Source organism: Ambystoma mexicanum, chromosome 5q (assembly GCF_040938575.1).
Source record: "Ambystoma mexicanum isolate Mex_15411 chromosome 5q, UKY_AmexF1_1, whole genome shotgun sequence".
In the NCBI taxonomy this organism is placed as follows: domain Eukaryota; kingdom Metazoa; phylum Chordata; class Amphibia; order Caudata; family Ambystomatidae; genus Ambystoma; species Ambystoma mexicanum.
Genome location: NC_090933.1, coordinates 216,071,867 through 216,092,910, shown reverse-complemented (window position 1 = coordinate 216,092,910; position 21,044 = coordinate 216,071,867). Strand labels below are relative to the sequence as shown.

Sequence of the window (21,044 nt, the reverse complement as noted above, 5' to 3'; positions counted from 1 at the left end):
CACAACTCTCTTTCAATAATCAAAGGAATTGTTGTTCTCTGCAATACCCTCCCTGGTAAGGCAAATGTCGCTCTCACAAAACACAAGTTCATAAACCAAGGCAATTGTTTTCCTCGGGATACAAACCAACTGTTAGCATATCACATTTATTCTTCCAATCAAATACTGTTGTCAGGATAGCACAGCAACTATCTTTGGTGTTGCAACAGTTTGTCAAAATTATAGAATTAACAGGTTCTTTCCACCACACCTTTTTTCAATAACCACACTTCTTCAAAACATCTCCCTCTATTCTGGTATGCTCGCCTGCCAGGAAGAAAATACCTACAACTACAATTGGTCTTAGTGGCAATATTGGTTCCAGGGTTCTCCACACCTGTATCCCATGTGAGGAGGGTTGAACAGTGGCTGCCTCTTTTTATAGTCTCTTGGCAATTGTAGGTAAAAGGTTTCCCCTGACTGGAACTCATGAAAGGGGAATTGCGCTCAAGCTGCCTCTTGACTGCTTCTTGATAGCCCATTAGCTGTTGGCAATGTGATTTACAGATTTCCCTAAGTTAGTATCCCAAAGAAGGGGAATTGCACTCTTGTCGCCTTTGTACTGCTTCTTTACAGCCTCTTGGCTGTTGACAATGCCAGTTACAGTTTTCCCTAAATTGGTATGCCATGCAAGGGGAATTGCGCACCCTTGTCGCCTCTTCACTTTATTTGTTTGGTATTCAAAAGTATTGGTTACTGCAAAATGTCAGGCTCAGAGCGACCTGCAATCACCTTTAACTTCAGACCAACTTACCAGTCTCCTTTGGCGTCTCCGCTTCACTCTCTGCCGCTGCGGTGGGCCTTCTCCGTTCCACTAAGTCCATTGATGGCACCTGCGTAACTTCAGTGGTTTGCACAGCTCTTCAATGCAGCTCTGCCAGCTCTGTTGGGCTCCCGTGTCTCCATGCACACCGAAGCAGATCACGTCGGGTTGGGAGCACGTCTCCCACATGACTGGGCTTCTTTTCTCTTTACCGTCCACAAAGCCGCTTCCTGCTGCACACACTCTGTAATACTGCACGTCCTCTCTTCCTGCGTCAGCTGGTCCTATTCTTTCTGCATCTACAACAATCACAAAACTCTGTCTTGCTTCTGCTTCTACTGCCACATCTCTACCCAGTTGTAGCTCATTCTTGAGTTTAAATGTTCTGCTCAGGTAGCTTGCTCAACAACAACTACACTGCACATTCTGTTTAATGACACCTCTACTCCTCATTAACTCGGAGTCCCCCTTCCTCGTCCTAGTACCACAGGCATGATGGATCCTGTATTCCGTAGTGGTTTTGGTTCCTTGACATTTAGTTAGTTTGGATTGCTTTGTGAACTAAGAGTTGTTAGAGTTAGTGGATGTTATGTCAAATATTTGTGATTTAACATTGGTGTTAGGACTTCAACCTTAGATAGAATTATGACAATTGGAGGTTGTCATATTTAATTCCGACCTCTCAAGGTACAAACATTATTCTGTTTAGATTACTTTTCTTAGTCTGTTCTTTGGGTAGTTTAGCTAATAGGGCCAACTGCAACAGGGGAAATTCCTAAACCTCTAGTACATAGTGATTAGAATGTTACAAATACACACCATACATTAAATATAGCACATAGAGGGAAGAATGGGGATGTTGGGGCGTTAATACCATGGAAACCAAGTCTATGGGCCTACTAAAGTTAGGCTTAGATTAGACAATACTGCCCCGCTATGTTCTTGCCACACTACTAGAAAAAAGATACTATGTATAAATGCCAAACCTCAGTGAGACTGTCTACAGACAGACAAAGGTCAAGGCCAGAGTCCCTCTAACATGGAGCGGTTATCCTACAAAGTCTATGCCAGACCAAACCTGAAAATCATCCAGATAGTCACAAGGAACCCCATAGTAACAGCCAAAGACCTCCAGGACACTCTCGCCGCGGTTACTGTGCAAAACTAAACTATCATAAACAACTGAATAAGAATGATGTTCAAGGAAGGATTTAAAGGACTGTTCTCTAAAATAAATTGCTGCCCATGGGAATGCATTAGCTTTTGACAAAAACTGTTTTTGAACCAAAGCACTTCATCCCAAGCATCATGCGGGATGATAGTGTGATGGATTGGGGCTGCTTTGCTGCCTCAGGACCTGGATGGCTAACCATTATTGACCCAACCATGCTGCATTGCATCAGACAATTTTAGAAAAGAATGTCAGGCTGTCCTGTCTGTGATCTTAAACTAACCCATACATAGTTCATGCATCAAAGACAAGGATACTAAATGTATAAGTAGACTTGCAAAAAAACTGCTGCAGAAGAAGACAGTCTGCATTTTCTAGAACATGACACTGATGAAATGTAGCAGGACCTGAAGCTAGTTGTCCACACACATGGAAGCCCACACATGTCCCTTAACTAATGCAGCTCTTCAAGGGCTGATGGTCCAAAACCCCTGAGAACCAATATCAGAGAGTGAAAAAATTAAAGTTCAGTTTCAGTCATTGTATTTCGTAAGAGATGCACACCTTTACTCTCAACAAAGTAAATTCTTTCACAAAGCATGGGTGTAAAATGCACATATAGAGGATGACTATGTTTAAGGATTGTCGTTTTTCATGGATGAGGACTATTTTTAAGCAAGCAAACCTTACCATGTGGTTATATCAGGTCACAACACTCCTTGCAGTGTCTGAAATTGCAGAGAGCTACTCAGCGCCTGCATCTAACTTGTTAAAAGACACCACTAACTAGGATAAGCTACTTTTGACTCCCTATGCTAATTGGTGCCATACATATACCTATGTGACATTAACTCTGTGTGTTTGTAAATAGGTATAATGGAGCAAAGATATCTAAAGCACAGTACTCATATATAATGAGCATAAAGTTAGAATTTGCATCGCTCCTCCTTCTCCAGGGTCCTTAATGCCCAAATAGCAAGGATTGGTATTAGCTTCTGCTCATCAAATCTTTATAACAATCCCTTCCATGCATTATGGTGATCAAAATGTGTATACAGCAAAAATCTACGAGCTACTGCTTTCTCAGCTCCCAAACGAGATGATCTAGGACGGTCAAGGAACAGCCATGGTCAGCTCTCAGCAAAGGGCCAGTTGTTTCTTCTTTTCACCAAAATCTAAATCTGGTCATGATTTCCTCAGTTCAACATGGCTGGACATCAACCCAGGTGAACATGTATAAACAGTATTAATACAGAATACAATTTAAGACAATTCTAAATATATCAGGATTAAATAAGTAAAACAAAAGCATTCATAAGGATTTTAGGAATCGGTAGCTAACCAAGTAAAGGTGATAAAACCTTCTTCAACCAAATTCAGAATCCCTGAATACATTATTTATTTGTAATTATCAATAGATTGTGGCTTGATTTAGGATGTAGTTTACTATTTGTACTGCATATTTTTGTATGGCCCGCAACAGAGCTTAAGCATTTTATACCAGTGAGACGAGAGGCTCGGAATTCACCGAGCGATAGATTACTACCATATGCGACTTTTTTCACATTTACCAGACATAACACAACTTGGAACCTTTCCTGGTTCATCCTTTCATGTTATCCTAGCTGTTGCGGTTCAGTGCCCCCGACCCCCCAGGTTAACTATCAATATCCTCCTAAGGGTAGCGCAAGGGAAACAATTCCTTCTGTGTAATGTTATTGCCATGCTATTCTCCCTTGATTACATACTAAAAGGTCATGGTTATTGACTGCTCACTGTGGAAGGCAGTGTACTTTGTTTGAAAATAACAGTGATGCTTAGCAGGTTATTTGACAATAAATATAAAGTAAACGGAGTTGATCCACACCAATGTCCCAGATGACTCGGCCTTTCGTTATGCAAAGTCGGACTGACCATACCAACCGGCCAGATATAAACCACAAATCAGATGTTCAGGCCATCTGCAAAGAATATGCATGAGGAACATTAGAACTCAACAAATTCCAATTGGGTTATGTGCATAAGTGATGAACAACTGCACTAGATTTTAAGTCAGAGTAACACAGGTAGAATTTAAAAGGGAAGTCTATGCTGCAGGATTACTTAACAGGCTGGCGTGCTCGGAAATAGAGTATCTGAAGCTCCTCTGCACCAAGAAGCCCCAGGTTCAAAAGTATAAAAGTTCTATGCAGCTGTATTGTACGTTGCACAGAATGTATTCATCCAATGCTTCATGAAAGTTTGCCATAATTCAGTCTATTCCTTCCGATGACCTCGCATAGAATTTCAATTATGGTACGTGACAACCAATACAAATGGGAGTGATTATCTTCAAACAGTGTGACTTTATTATACATGACGACATGTGTTTCGTGATGAAGGAATGCACACATTTCCAAGGTTTGTAAATCTGCAAATACAATGCAACACAAGTGAACAGAATTATATAAACTTTGTGTAAGATTCTCTTTGCAATGTACAGACTAGCTGTTATTTAGGATCTTGCACGAGATTAGTATTCACTCACCACAGTTTGGTTTTCTTCATCAAAGTTCCATTTATAACCAGCCTATCTCCTGGAATAGCACAAGGCATAGTATCCCGTGGACTAACTAAATACTACAGAGAATGACAGGAAAGCCAGAACAATCCCTCACCTCTCCCCATGTCCTGCCATCTAAACTAGTTCAACTCACAAAACGGTCCACTTTTTGTTGACGAGTTCACTCGCAATACTAAACCATCAAGCTTCATTTAGTCCCATGACTATAATTAATAACAATGTAATCTCTAAACTTTCACAGAAGACCATACTTCTACTGCCCTGTTAAGATGGCCTTCCACGATTTGCCCCTATTTGCTAAAGAATGATGTTGTTGCCATGGTGTACTGTGTTTGTACCACCAACTTGCACTACTATGAAATGTAATAGCCGTCCCACATGATAGGCTAGTCAACATCCTACTAGAAATCATTGGCAGGAACAGCAATACTTAAATGTTCTGTCACACTATGTTATGGAAAGATGTACTAAACATTTTCATATATCCAACAGTCAATCCGAAATTCAATTACTAATATTATAAAATGTACAGTTTAGATTGGGAGAGCATAATTGCTGCAATTGCTTTATTAAGGTCTGAAATCTAAAGGATACTAGTCCTACTAAAAGATTTTCAATGTGCAGTCCATTGGTGTTTTTCAGCCACAACTATTGTCTTTGTTGCCTCTTCATTGCTGAAGTCGAATTTCAACCATCACCCCAGAAATCTGAATAATTTAATATCAGACACATTGTAGGCCTGATTCCAGTGTACCGTCAAATGTTACAGCAGATCTTTGATGCAGGGGACTCTTGATGGTTCTATTCTTCAAAGGAATTATGGGTACTTCCCACATATGTCATAGGAATGCATTTATCGCATACACTACAAACTTATGCAACTGAGGAATTTATTCTTGGAATGTTCTTTAGAATTATTGAAAGATGGTCAATTTTCTTGTTGACAGGTCAACCAACTTCCACATGTATACTGTATGATTGTTTTATACAAAAGCCATTTGTAGCCGAAAGTATTAATAAATCTATTCTTAATTTATACTGGATGTTATGGTTTGATTAATTCATGAGAATTGTCTTTGTACAGTGTTAATGAACTGAGCAAAAACAAGTGCAGCGAATGTAAAAGTTGATATTTACAGTGCGTTGCAACCAGGCAACGTAATGATGGGCGTATTGTTTCTGTTCTTTGACTCACAGCCCACAATCAGCAAGGAGACTAGCCAATAAAAAAGCAAACACCACAGAGTCGCAACATTTTAACTAAGAGGACGAGGCAGCTTTTGCAATGCGGGGATGGACACGTGGCTAAGGTCCGCTTAGCATGATCACTATTGCTCGTTCTCTTTCCATGTCCGTCTTACAATTTGTTTTACACACTTGCAAGAAAGAAGGAACAGAATTTTGGTTTTGTAATTAGTTACCCGACTTTCTCCCTTATGTACTGTGGTCAAGAATACAAATAATTTAAGATGCATGTTTTCAAGTTTCACGATTTAGCTTTGCTTTCAGTTCTCTCATTATTTTCAAATACCATTTACACAGCTCTTCGTTTTCAGATTGTCACAGGAAATGCGAACCCTAACATATTGCACAGCTTCTCTTAGCAGTTTGACATCTCAGATGAGAATCTTCACTCAATAAGAAATGTGCTACGACTTACAAGGCTTCGGTCACAAAGAAAGGCAGCAGACCACCTCTGGGATCTGCTCTTTTTAAGCGAAGAACCACCATTTTGCTTTGTCTACTCCCAAATGATAGGGATGTGCCATCAAACATTGATAAACGTTTGCGTTGGTCCTCCTGAAATTCTATACAGATCATCTAATTTAATAACCAGTCCAATATATTCCGGTCAAATACCAAGTACCTACTAAAGGTGGTGATTTGACCCCATGTTTCATTAGGTATTAATAACCATGCTACGATTAGAGGTGTCTGGTTAAAAAATTGAATACACTGACAGGGGATACACAGGCAGCTGCCCAAAAAGAAAATTATAAATAAATTATAAATAAATATATATATATATATATATATATATTAATATGAGAGAGAGAGAGACACACAGAGACCACCAGTAAGATGCAAAGCTGAGTGTCTAAAAGCCAGGAACTTAAGTGCACAGAGGAGCTTCCCGTGGCAACAAAGCACATTGGAGGTCATGGTTCAGCATCCCCATTAACCTTTCTAGAGCTGTAGTACATAAAGGAAGATTCCCCATTTCCTTATATACAAGTATGACTAATAGGCCGATGTTTGGACCTCAACTTTGTGACAAATGCTTGAACATGTCCACTTCACGCTTCCAAGAGCCTTCGCTAATGGTACCAGCAACACAGAACTTTTGATATCTTCACAAAGCTCATGCAAACATCTTGCCATGTAAGATACGGGTAATAAACACACTTCAATTGTCTGCTTTTGATGATAGTCATACTGACAGCTTTTTTGGTCCATCAACCTCTGCAGTACAATCACATGAATTCACTTTTAATAAATTACCATCTTTCCATACATCAGTCAAAATACCAGGAATAAACACCAGCAAATAAAAGGCATTATTAATCGAATTGTCGCAACCTATTTAGCTAGGGTCCTATTTGTATGTGGTAGACTTTGCAATATATTGGGGGGGGCAGGAACACATTCGAAATGTGGGGAAAAGCACATTAGTGTGTCCTGGCGTAAGCACAATGAAGCAAGCTTGTAAAATTAAAAGGACGCTATTTATCATTTTTTTAAAAAGCTATGAAATCACCCTTTGCAAAAACAGCAAAATACAAGGTGGTAGCTCAACTTGCGGCAAAGAAAGTTTTGCTGTAAGAAACCGGCATCCTCTGCAGAGGAGAAAAATCAAAAAGGAGGAAGAAGGGGTTTGAGTGTTTATTGTGCAACGTTGCGCTGCCTAAATCTTGACTATTGCCTGCAGGGGACCGCTGCAGGGAAATGAGATTGGTGGAGCAATCCTGCTACTTGACACTACCGAACATTAGGCTGAAATGTTAGATGGAAAGCTGCAGTTGGACAGCGACGGCAGACGAGACAGAATAAGTAATTTAGCAGCAAATACCTTCCTAACAATTCACAAATTTGATTTAATGCAAGTAACAAGGAGGTCAATAAGAAATCAATTTAATAAAAAAAAGATATGATCATTTGTTATGCTCCAGTAGAGAAACAATACGTTAACACCTGAGCACGACATAGGAAACAGCCCCCTCCATACTGTGCAGTGCGCTACTGGATTGAGGGAATCAAGATTTATAGGTGAGCACCATATATCTACAAAGGTTACAATATGCAAGCCCTTCCCTCCCGAAATAGAGCGAAGTCCCTTGTGGTCACTTCATCAAAAGATTAATTTGCACTATTTTAATTTTGATTATTAAGTCAGTTTGTCTGCATTTTTATGAGCCTGTTGAGCAAAGCCCATCCAGTCAAGTTGTGAATCATGTGAGCAGTAATTTTCGACACAGCATTAGGCAAAGGACACGGCAGACGCGGCAAACACTGCAACTCTGCTGCTTGGCAAGATCCAGATCTGCAAATCCTGGACTGCGTCACTGTCCTTCCTTACACAATTTTTGTTAATAATTGTGGAAACCATTGAAGCCCTAATGGGGAGCCGAGGATAAGAACATAAAATACTATATGCATTACTAGGTGTCCATGAAGCATCTAAAACCTGCATAACTAAAGTTGTAGTCATTGCTGCACTGATAGGGTGTCAAAGAAGTTCAACCTTCACAGAGCACCTCGCCTACGGGTGTGAGTACCCATAGATCATGACTGTGAAGACAAAGGAAATACTAGTAAATGGTAATAAAGAACCGCATTGGGTGCAGGAATGTAAGTTAAGGCACCTTTGCCTGTTGGGCTAAACACGCTTCGGGGCTTTAAAAGAGTTTGCTTCCATGATCGACAACTGATCATTTTACAGATTTTATTTCCTCACAAAGGTTTACCTGCTGACTCCTTGAACGTGAGGTGACAAGTGAAATACATCAATTGCAAAAACATGACACTTTCTATTTAATAACTAATTGCTTTAAGCTTCAAATGCGCTCAACCAAATAAATCAGTAGTGGTGTAGTTCAGTAGAGAACAAACACAAAAGTCGTCCAAAATGGGAAACCAGTTCCACTCTTTGCGAGCCTCAACGTTATCAAGAGTGCAAGCAGGGACACAGCAAGCACCTAACAGACCTGCAAGTCCGTCTGTCCAACTTTTTAATTCCACGGCATTACACGCAACACCAGTTTCTGTCTGTGATTCAAGAACTTACATACTTACATCCCTCCCTCTAAACAAGGAGTAGGTTTCTTTTGGAATTGATACACTTTTCAAATCATCTTTTATTTGGAGAAGAACCTTAGATATTTTCAACAACAGTCCCATTACTGATTCTTTATTGTACTGACAAATGTCAGCATATTGTTTCTCAAATATGAATATTGATCACAAGTTTTACAAACACCACCATAAGACTTGTGTTTGATGGTTTTAATTGTTGATCATTTCTGAACTGTATACAGCCCTGAAAAGAGAACGGTTTCTCAAAACACATGTCTGCTCCTGATGATTGGTTAAAATAATGCTCAAAATGTATGTGTTGAAATTATCCAATTAGAGGCAATAAATTATACACATATTTCTTGTGATCAAGACTTTTGTGTTTGTTGTGTACTGAACCACACCACTACTGATGTATTTGGTTAAGCCCATTTCAAACTTAAAGCAATCTGTTTTTAATTTCATGATGTGGGATGCAAGAGAAGTGGCTCCACACTCCATTTGAGTTTCATGCGAGATCCGATTTTCAATATTCAAGCATATTAGCTCATTGATTAGGTTTGGTTTCCCCAAGTTTTTTGACTACACTTTCTATGTTAACATGACTTAAATATCAAACAGTTCTAGCGTTTTGCACACAAAATCACCCAATCCCTTAATCAATAAATAGCTCCAATAACGATTCAACTCCTACTACTGTTCAGTAAACATATTTTCTTGATATAATTTGGTCAATGATAACACACATTTTTAAAGTACCCCACAATTAAATATTCAAAACTGTTTTCTGCTCCGTTTAAAACAAGTGATATTGTCAAATGCCTTGTAGTTTTCACTAGTTGTCACAAAGTATACCTGTAGAGGGCCACCGGGCAAACAAAAAACCAGCCCAAGAAACATGAGCAAACATAAGCCCCCTTGCCCTACCCATTTCATTCAATATTGTTTGCTAGTTTAAGATCAATATTTGGTTACCAAATATCCCCAAAAGCTCAGCAAAAACAGACAATGGAATGAAATAGGGATCCAGTAAAGCAATTGAGGTAAACGTTGCTTAAATTGGGACTATTGGAGAGCAACCATGAATATGAAGTCACCATTATGTTTGTGACTGAAAGGTTGCCCACGAACCATTCAAAACATGAATGAATCCAAATCATTCTGAGCCCGCAGCAGACCTCTACCACAGTATTCCTCAATGCAGGCTGGCTTTACCACTACATTTTAGGCTATTGTTTAATCCAAAGCAAAGGAAACACTGCACATAAAAAGTATAAAGGGAGCTGAGTCTTGGGAACACCTTTACTGTCCCTTTGCAAAAATCTAAGTTAACCTCACTTTTTAATCACAGGTCAAACCCATTGTCAGAAGGTGTTTCTACCAGCTATGCATGCTATGCCACATCTTACCCCACTTAAAATTCACCCACAGGGCAATGGCCATAATTTCTTTAACACTATCCTAACTAGACTATGCAAACTCTACTTGAGTGAAGCAATTTGAACACATGAAATTGTGGAACAACCTATCCAAATCTCTCTGCCTGGAAACAGTTGACTTGGCTTTTCAACAAACCACTTTGAAAGAAATGGAAAAAAATAGCAACTGACAAAAAAGCACGCATCAGAAACTTGGACTCATTTACGACAAGCTATTTTCAAAACTCTTGGCACTGCCATCTGTGGGAAACCAATTTTATTAATGGAATGTCTGCTGCTCCACACTTTGTTTTGGTATTGTTTATTGAATTTTCAGGAAGCAGGAAACAACAACACCCTCACTCCTCCACCCTCAGCCCTCTCTGCCATCTCATCCCTCTACTAACTCTTCACTACTAAAATCTAGCATCCTTCCACACTCCTTCAGATGGCCACAGGTCTAGTGATTTTAACAGATTAAGGCCATTATATCTTTGATCAACAACCATGTTGCACATTTCTTTATTGCGGAATAGGAGGACTGCTCAAGTGGCTAACCTGCTTAGTCCGTACCAACCACAAACAAAGATTTTCAAATCCACACAGGTAACGGGTATTTTCTACATCTGCCTTCCTGCTATCCGACTAACACACCCCGCCCTCCTTTCTTACAGAGCCAATGTGCATTGAGGCCAACATTATTGGCAGGAGGGCACTATACAAGACCACATTACATTATAAGCAGGTAAAAAATTCTGCACTCGTTGCTAGCGAGTGATCATTTTCTCTGTGCAGGTAAGAAATGCCATGTGGTATGCACGTGTGGAACTGGCATTCATGGAAAGGGTGTGAGTGACTCATCTGGCTACTAGCTTACAACTTGAAATTGTGCACCATGCTATAAGGGACAGAAGAAGCCACTTACCTTTCTTTTGGTGTGCCAACGCCGTGTTTGCCAAGTAAATGTGTGTTCAGATGCTTCTTCATCACAAAGGCAACCCTATAAAAGAAACCAGTATACATTACTTGTATGTTGTCATATCCGATCGACAAGTCTCAAACAACAGTTCTCTAGCATAAAAGTCGAAAAATGAGCCTCCCATCAAAACTGCATCACTGCATCTGCACGTTTTAACACGGACAGCCTCCTCTGTGTTTGAAGCCCGTCAGCGCCAGTGTCGAAGACCAATGCAGAGACCATGCAACCTTGAAGGTGTGAGCTGTGAAAGATATGAATTCTTAAGTTCCTGGACCTGGTCGATTATCCAGTGGAACTCCAGTGCACAACCCCTAATTTTCATCGTTGGTGAAATACTATATGGAATAAATAATAGCCAAATGCGCGTTATACATATCACTGAGGATTTCCATTATAACAATGGGAGGCATGAGACTGCGCAGAACTCACAAGTTACTTGCAATATCCATTTTACTTACAGTGGGGATATTGTATTCCTTCTGATACAAGGGTGTCACTCTCCGCATCACACAGACCGCTTTATCAATTTCTTTTGCACTTGTATTATTTTCAGCATTCTTCTTTCTCCATATAAGCTTCTTCCTATCCTCTTTTCCAAATAAGTCTGTTTTTTTGCTTGTGGCCCTCTCTCACTGCCTCTGCATTTTGTCACATGACGCGGTTTTCCATTGTAATTAATTTCCTGTTCAGTCACACGTCTTAACTAGTCTTGTTCCAATATTTTAAAAACTGTACTCCATTTCAGTCTTTTTTTTCAAGCCTCTAAGCCTACACTGCTTGAAAGATACTCTCTCCATGTGAAAATAAACTGCTCTCACAGCGGCAGTGAATTTTACAACCAATCATTTGGCAGGTGCTGGGCAGTGGAGTTTCGAGGGTACATTGTTACACTATTATAGCCTGTTGCATAAAGCTAATCTGAGTTTATTCCTACATGCGAGATGTAACATGCAAGATCCAGCCTTAAGTTGATTAGTTCCTAAAAAGGAAGCATACTATACTTATTTAGTCATTCATTCTTTACTTGTAATTGTAATCAAAACTTTAAGGGTGAGTAGGGAGATGACAGCCTCTGGCATATGACGAAATCATTGTCTTGCAGGAGGGCACATTTTGCCACTATTAATAAGGAATCTTACAACAGGAAATGTGTTACTTTCCAGCGTGTTGCTGCTATTGCAGACCATACCAAAATACAATACAGTACAACTTATTTCTGTATGTTTCATCAGTCAGCTTTAATGGATTTTACCCTCGGGTCCTAGGAGCAATTGCAAACCATGTCTCGGGTCCTAGGGGCAATCAGCGCGCAATTTCCTTTCCCACAAACCGGGCCTCTGGGGTTAATAGTGAGTGTTCTGCATTCCGCAGAGCAATACTATGTTCAGGGGCTGCTTTCTTTTAGTTCCTAAGGATCTGACTAGATAATTCGGCTCCCAGCCAGTATAGTTTTACAAGAGGACATCATCAAAGTTATACATCGAATATAAAAAAATGAGCCACAAGCATTGCAGGGCTATGAAATAAGAAATTTCCCTCACCGATTTCCAGAATGTGACATCTAAAGAATGTGAGACATATGTGATCTGGAACGCACTTAAAACACCAATAGTTTAACCAAAGCGTTGGCAGCACTGTGACATGGCCAGCAACCTAGCCTTGTGAAGAGGGGGGGAGGAGGCACGTCACAAAACAATCTAGACCCAATCCTTTCCCCTTCTCCCCTATGCCAGTATGTATGTGTGCAGACCTCGTCTGCAGCCTTGACTCAGAACTCAAATACTCGCCAATGTCTCGCTACCATTGTACAGACAACCAGCGCGATGCAGAAAAACAACAGAGGCCCAAACAAGAGCAACCACAACTGTGACCCACATGCCAAATCGAATAACCCGAAAAGAAAGCACAGGGGAAAAGCTGAAGTGAGAAGTTTCACCTCCGCATTGCTCTGAGCACAGCATTACACCCTCCCAAGAGAGTGAGCAACCAACTGTAGCTGTGGCAAAGTGCAGCCAGTGCAGGAGCTGCGCTGGCGGTGACACCGAAGAATGCTGGAGGCACCAGCGTTTCAGGATCGAGGCACAAAGGTACCACTTCCCAACGCAACACCACCAAGGAACTTGCAAAGTCGCCAGATATAGCTTGCAAGCTCGCTTATGGACAAGGAGGTCTCTTAGACTACCAAGGACAAAAGGGGGAGAAGGGACCACCTTCCCCAATGAACCTACCATGAGACCGCAAGGGAACAGCTCCTAAACACGAACTGGGATACTGAACCTCCCATGCCGCTTTGGCCATTACTCGCCAAACCGACGCAGAGTAAGTGGGCAGGTTTAGCCCTATTTTGAAGACTCCCCCAAGCACATGCACATTCTGGCAAGAGAAGACAGGTCAGATTGGTCAGTGAAAACTGTACGGAGAGGATAAAGGGAGGGAGCTTTAAGCTGGGGACAGAAAGTATGAAGTGTGGGTTTGCCTGGAGAGGCCAACTGTGGAGGTGGACCAAGAGCTCATCAGAAGGTAGGTAGAAAGGTAGCAAGCAAGCAAGCAAGCAAGGGAGTGGGGGCTTGGGGATGAAAGTGTGGGGGCAGGTGAAGTATTGGTTTGGAGTGAAAGTGGTTCTGCAGTGTTAGTGTGTGTGTTTGTGTGGCAGGCGAGTAGAAGCTTATGTAAGGAGTGAATGTGAATTGATTTGTATTGGGCGAATTGAGGGTGTTTGTGAAGTGGAGTGGGAGGAGGAGAGTAGCAATGGGAGGCAGAGTACCAGAAAGAGAAGGGGAGTAGCAGTAGTATAAGTAAACAAGAATAGTTGGAGTGGGTTGGAGGAGAGTAGGCGTGAAATAGAAGGGACTAAAAGTGGAGTGGGAGGAGTGGTAACATCAAAGGGTGGAGCAAATGGAAGGAGGATTGAAACATCTAAGTGACGGAAGACTGGTGGGAGGAGTAAGCGGAGGGGGATGGTAGTAAGTGTAGAGAAGAAGGGGCGAGTGGGTGTGAATCAAGTAATCAATATAACAGAGATTAAGTAATGCAGGTTTCTGTTGAGTCTCTAGGAAAGGAGCTGCCTCAAGTTATTTGAGGTGCTCTCTGGAGTCCTTTGATTCCTTCCAGATTATATTGGATGCATATCAATGTATGAAAAGAGAAATCATCCTAAAGGTTTAGCAGGAGTAGCCAATCCTTGAACAAGAATTCCATGTAGTAGTAGTAGTAGTAGTAGTAGTATACCCATGCGGCTCAAATGATACTTTCCCCACAAAGAACTTCTAGACACAGCAATATAAGATACTGAGTGCATTGTATAGCCATGACTGCTACGTGGAGGTACTGCCTCGAACACCCAAAGCATTGATCTGTGGTGCTACAGAGAGCCCTTGTTAGGAAATTATTGACATGTACTCACCAGACTTGCAAAGGAAATGCAGACTATACAAATCCAACTCTACTTTTTTAAATCGTATATTGCAGTCTCTACACTCTCTCTGCGATTGAGCCTGTAATTACATTATTTTATTTTTTTCAAATAAACATCATCGAAGTTCATGTGATCAGCTTCTAACCATGTTATTACCCAACCAGAGATCATCACCTCTGGAAGGTTTAACTAAAAGACGACTATCGAGATACCACGAGAGGCACAAAAAGAAGCACATTCTCGCTGCTCAATAGTCAAATAAGAATGACGAGCATACTTTGGCCTCACTGCAAAAGCAATCAGACTTAAGACGCAGAATGCCATTTGGAAAGCTCATCAAGGTGGCAACATCCAAAGCGGCAGAGGAGCTGTGCAAATAATTAATCATCTAATAACTTTAACATTTCAGTTTCAGCACAAATAGGCACACTGTGCACAACCCAAGCTTTGTGTATTTGCTCAGCGAGGTTTTGCCCCTGCTTCTACAGTGGTTCTTTGCAGGAAAATAATAAAAGGGTGCTTGTCGGAATGTCTTACAATCAAAACCAGTTCGGACCCTACCACTAATACACTAATATGCCAAACTCAACCAGAAAGGTCTGTAAGGCATTCTGCCCTAGTGTTGGCAATCGTGGCTGGTTTCAGAGCCCATCAAAATGTTTAGATCTTCTTCTAGTCAATCTGCCTGCTTGTACAGTTCATACTCAAGTTTGCCCAATGTTTCTGTATTCTCCACCTTGGATACCAGTTCTTCATTCAGTGGGCCTGTAAATGATCAGTCCTGTAAAATATTCTCCTTCACGCCTTTTTGGAGCATCTATTCCTTCTCCCTGCTGGGGAGGCTTTTTGTGTACACCTGCACTTGGGGTCCTGCTTCTAGTAACCTGCCTTGGTGTTCGACTTCTCACACACAGTATCAAGCTCTCCTATCTTTTATCCCACCTTAGGGTTTCTTCTCTCTCAAGCTATTGTGTTCTGTTTTGTCTTTCACGCCGCCTTGGATTAGTTTGCGTCTTGCCCTTTCTGGGCCTTTCGGGCTTCTCGTCCTTCCTTGGTTTCTCTCGAGTTTCGCCTCCTCTTGGGCTATGTGGTGTCTCATCCCTATCGCCAGGCCTCGCCACCCTTCTCCCGCTTTCCAGGTCGGGCGCCTTGTTTTCTGCAGCCGAGCTCGTTGGAGGAGGCTGTCTCTGTGGCCGGCACGGTTGCACAGCTCCGGGTTCCCTTCTGTTCTCTTCGTCTGTTTTGGTGCCTCAGTTCCACAAGCTGATACATAACAGTACTTCAGTGCCCGTTTCGGCAGGTGCTGGTTAACCGTTCCTATGGCTCCAAGCCATGAGGAAAGCAGTAGGGTTCCACAGTTTTGCTCACTCTCCACGCAGTTTGCGTGGTGCTGCTCACTTGTTTCATATCAGAGGGGGAAGTTTCCTCCTCTGCATTCATCCACAGGTTTGCGTCTTTCTCTCTCTCTCCCCTTCTGACTTCCCCCTTGTGTAGGTCTCATGGGATCTTTATGATGCTCTCTACGATAATATTGGGCAACCCATGGGTCCTGCAACTTCATGCAAGTATGTCGACCATAAAGGATCAAAAACCACAACATCCATTTTTAAAGGGTCTTGTACATCATGGCTCAGCTCAATTCCCATGTAGTCAACACATGGGATTCTTTCTATAAGGCAGGATGAGTAAATATCCTGCTTGGGGATTCCTAGTCCCCTAAAGGGGGGGGGCACCCTCAGTCAGATCCTGTCTGTGCTGTGCCCCTAGGGTGTTAAATGTAGTAGCTGCACCTCCCTAGTCCCAAAGGGAGTGGCTCCCCTTTCGGGAAAAGGGACAAATACACTGGATTTGTCACAATATACCTAGTTTGAGCAGTCAAAGGGCTAACAACAGTGGACAAATTGTTGTATCTAGATTAAAAAAATAACTGCTCCTCATATAGACCCACTGTGTTGCAGTTACTTGTAAAATCATGGCACGTATCATCTTCAAATCCTCGCAGTATAATCTAAACGGGTTTCACCCTGAAGTCCCCAAGCTATCTTGCTAAGAAACTTGGCATATCCAGAGGCCTACGAACCGCCAAAAGGACGAACATGTACAGACTTGAACTCTGCCGGTGCAGGAAGGAAAGAATCAGAAGACAGGCCTTCTCCATCTACTTCCCATCTGCTCCCCACTGCTTCCTCCCCTGGTTTATAAATCCCTTGCTGCCAAATTACCAGCCCTCTCCTGCCCTGTTGTTAGCACCCGTGATGTGCTAAGAGTGACCACAGATATAGATGAAGGCTTTAATAATAAGGAAAGAATAGGAACATTATTTATAAATATCAAAAAAAGTATATGGCATGGAAGGACAATCTTTTCTACAAACTGCACATCATGAACATAAAGTGAAAAGTATACTGGTGGATAAGAAACTTCCTTGAAAGCATAGGGTTTCAAGTCAAATGAAATGACATACTTTCACAAGAATATATAATCGAGAAAAGCACCATATTATGCCCTCTATTACATTATGATCAATGACTTAATAGGTGAAATTGAAAAAAACATGTGCAAAACAGGATTCTTTGTGGATGGCGTTGCAACATGGTGCAGAAATAAAAAACATCCAAATCATCCAGACGGCTTTAGAGAATGCCAACCAAAGAATGGAAACATGATCAAAGAAATGGGTTTTTAAGATCTCGGTAAGTAAACCTGGTCTGTTATTATTCACATGAAGGAAAAAGGAAGAAATATTGAATTTCAAATATAAGGGGTGATCCATTGAGAGATAGTGCCATCATTTAAATTCATAGGAATACACATTTAGACCAAGAACTTGAATGGAAACCGCGGAAGGAAGCTATGTTAAACAAAAGCAAAACATGGCTTCCATTAATAAGAGCTGTGGCGGGATCTGGCAGGGTCAAACATAATTCGGGGAGACATGGATTTTTCCCTGATCTTCCCAGGCACCAATACATGCAAAACAACACAATGATGAATAATGTGAGAAGAGATGACACACAGTTTAACATGGGGTAAAGCCATGAAGTTTAGACTCATTCGTGCAAAAACTAGAATCTTTTGGAGCACACATGGAAGATGAAAATAGTGAACTCTGTCCTGATGAAGGCTGTGGGAGTGAGAGTATCATTGATAAGCACATGAGGCCGAAACACATCTGTGTCGACATATTTTTGAAAAATGCGGTGTAAATGTGTATGCGCCGATATTAGATCAAGTTAATCCCTTACACAGTGGGAAGGGTTAGAATTGTGGATGGATAGGCCGTGAGAAAGTGAACAATAAGGAAAAAATGCTGTGTTAAGCACTTTACTCCTGTGTCTAGGAAAATGTTAAAATGATTGTATGTTAGATTGCTGTGCGAGATGTGTTTTAATGATTTTTTGATACACAAGTTGGATAAAATAAAAGAAGAATTATATATGGATAAAGTTAAATGATTCCAGGTCTATGCTCTAACGCCCTGATCATTGGGATCTGGTAGGGCACAGATAGCTATAGTTCATATATGTTATTCAAAGACTCATTAGAAGCATATTGGATTATAGCAGCCAGGTAGCAGTCAGGGTTACAAAGTCACAGGTGCATTGGTTAAACATGGTGCAGAGTAAGGCTTTGAGATTATGCTGTGGACTAAGGAAATCCATGCCAGTCAACATGCTGCCAGTAGGTCGAAGATAGACCATGCTCGACATCAGATATGGGTGTAGAATTAACATGTTAAGCAGTGGTTGAAGTGTATAAAAAGAAGTATGGGAACTACGTTCCTTACTCACATGCCCCCACCCCACAAACCCCATTGACACGCCCCCTGCTACGCACAATACAAACCCCAAAACCCATGTGCCTGTTTAAGGGGACGTTCAGCGCAGTGCACTGAAAGTGCATGTTTCATCTTCTTCAAACACTTATTTTAAAACAAAACCATTATGGAATGGTTTCTTAAGTATAGGAACAGTAAAACTTAATTAAAAAAGGTAGAGAAGCACCGCTCCCAACCGTTTCGGACCATTTCGACCACTGACATTAAGTATATAACACACAGCTAAAGAATGTATTAAAGAAAACTGGAAACACATTATGGGGGAAAATGGAAGGGCACGTTTGGATTTCGAACTGAAAATACAGTCATAAACCTCACTTTACACAAGACTAAACAACCTGAAAATAGAGATGCCATGAAACTGCCAATGTGGAAATATATTAGGCTAAAAGTATGCATGCAACTATTGAACGATAGTTCTAAACAGAGAGAAAAAAGTAAACCTGAATAATAAAATCTACACACTACACTAAACACAAGGAAACAAAACCAGAAATATATACAGATGGATCTAGAAACCCCAACACTGGACATGTGGGGTTAGGATGTTACATCCCTTGTCTGAATATCTGCAAAATAGCAAGAAGTACGATTAGACATTAGAAGCATTAGCACTCCTGCCTGTGAAGAAAATTAGAAGAAAATACAAAGAAAGAAACATTTTTTATATAGATTCTTTAAGCATTCTCCAAGGCAGCCACTGTGGAAAAGGAAACTGAAGACATCTTGATAGACATAATACAGCGGAAAGATATCAACTTTAAGGAAGAAATGGTGATAGAAATGGAATGGCTCCCCAGTCTGCCTATCTACGGGAATGCCCATCTATGGGAATGAAAAAAGCAGATTCAGCAATAAAAACAGGGTTGGGTAGAGAGGGTCTAAATATCTTGTTAAGGGAAAGTGAAATGAACTGCAATAAGAAGGAAAATAATAAAGCTATGGTAGTGTGAGGAATTCGACCATCTGCAAGGTGGGTCTGCGCTCGCCTGGCTTTTTTTAAAAATGTTAATTAAATGGAATGATGGTAGACCAGCATCAGGAAAACATTGGGGGTTAAGCCACACACATTTTCCTAAGTTCACACCACAACAAACTAACAGACCTGTGTACTCTGGGTGGACACAGCCTACAGACATATGTAACTGTGTCAACCTGGTGCCAGCTCCCTCACTCAAGTGTCATTGACGGTGAACTTTCAGGTCTGTGACTGTGTTTACAGTAAGCCTCCCCGGGAGAGGAAGCCCGTTCATCAGGTAAGAGAAGGTGGTTTTCAGGAGACAGTCTGGTCTCTCTGCAGCTTCAAGGGAGACCTGCCACTTCTAACAGGAACCACAGAGAGATCCATTAAATCAGAGAGACTCTTTGATCAACAACAGACAGGAAGATGGGTAGGACTTAGTATCACATGTTTTCACCCCTTTACTTTTCCTGCTGCAAAGCACTTTGGTTATGGCCTCATGCATACAGAGGATTGTTGGTATGGACCCCAGGATTGTTTTGTTAAGGTAGGTTTAGCCTACACCAATCACTGTGGCCCATTTGTCTTTAGAAGAATGCTGAGCCCCTTTTTTGGCAGATCAGAGTAGTAACAAGCACTCATCATTGGACCCAGGCTGAAGGTACAGTCTGCCTTAGATTGTCTGCCAGTGAAAGAAGGCCAGGACCTCCAAAGAGGGAAGCAGGATCCCTCCACTAAACATCTCCCAGGGAACAGAGGGAGGTAAAGACCTCAGAAGAGACACTGACCACTCCAGAACCGGTACCCAACCAGCACACATCATGCCCTGCTAGGCTTTGCAGCAAGCTTCCTAGTTAGGAAGTGCCAGAAGGTCTCTGAACCTACAACGCAGGAAAAGGCAACTGCCTGCAAAACACTCCTCAGCTTTGGGCCATCCACCTTAAAACGACGACAAAAGCCCATTGAAAAAGCTGTGAGAAATGCCTTGAGCATCTACTGACATCTGCCGTAAAGTATATATGAGCCAGTCGAGTTCCACTAGCTGCAACTGCCTGCAACACTGACTGTTGTCAAGCCGCTGTCGTCGCTTAAAGACATCCAAGACGTCTCGACCAGTGCTTCAGAACTGCTGACTAGCACGGAGACAATTCCTGACACCGAGCCACCATGTAGGCAAGCCTACCGCTGTTCGTCCATCTTTGCTTGCCGAACCGTCTTGCCGCCTGATACCCACAGCCGACTCCCATCTCGAACTCTGTCACAGAAGCCTGCAAAGCACCCGGAAGCCGACTCAACCCTGTCGAGAAGCAAGAACACCTACAGCACAAGGTACATTGTGGTTCTGTACCCCTGGTCCTTCCCAAAAGGCCCTTCAAGACATTTTAAGACCCATTGTTCACGTTGCGCTGAAGCCAAGTAAACTTAAACTGCTGTGGTTATTAACCATAACAACTACCCTCCTGCCAGTATCCAGAGTGCATCCCTTTTCCTTCTTTGAAACCGTATGTCTTCTGCATTCCTTTACAGGGTGGGTTGTATTTTGTAGTTTTGTTAGAACTGTCTGTTGCGATATAAATAATGTAGACATTTTTGATTCAACCTTG

General features: G+C 41.6%; 1 protein-coding gene across 2 annotated transcripts in view; it reads right to left on the bottom strand.

Moving 5' to 3' along the window:
* The window catches only part of ZNF407 (zinc finger protein 407), a 2,669,902-nt gene that overhangs the window by 1,402,025 nt on the left and 1,246,833 nt on the right, over nt 1-21,044 (bottom strand). For both annotated transcript variants that reach the window (XM_069620736.1, XM_069620737.1), the window contains exon 5: nt 11,173-11,247. In XM_069620736.1, the coding sequence (XP_069476837.1) occupies nt 11,173-11,247 (75 nt within the window). The remainder of the gene's footprint in view (nt 1-11,172; nt 11,248-21,044) is intronic.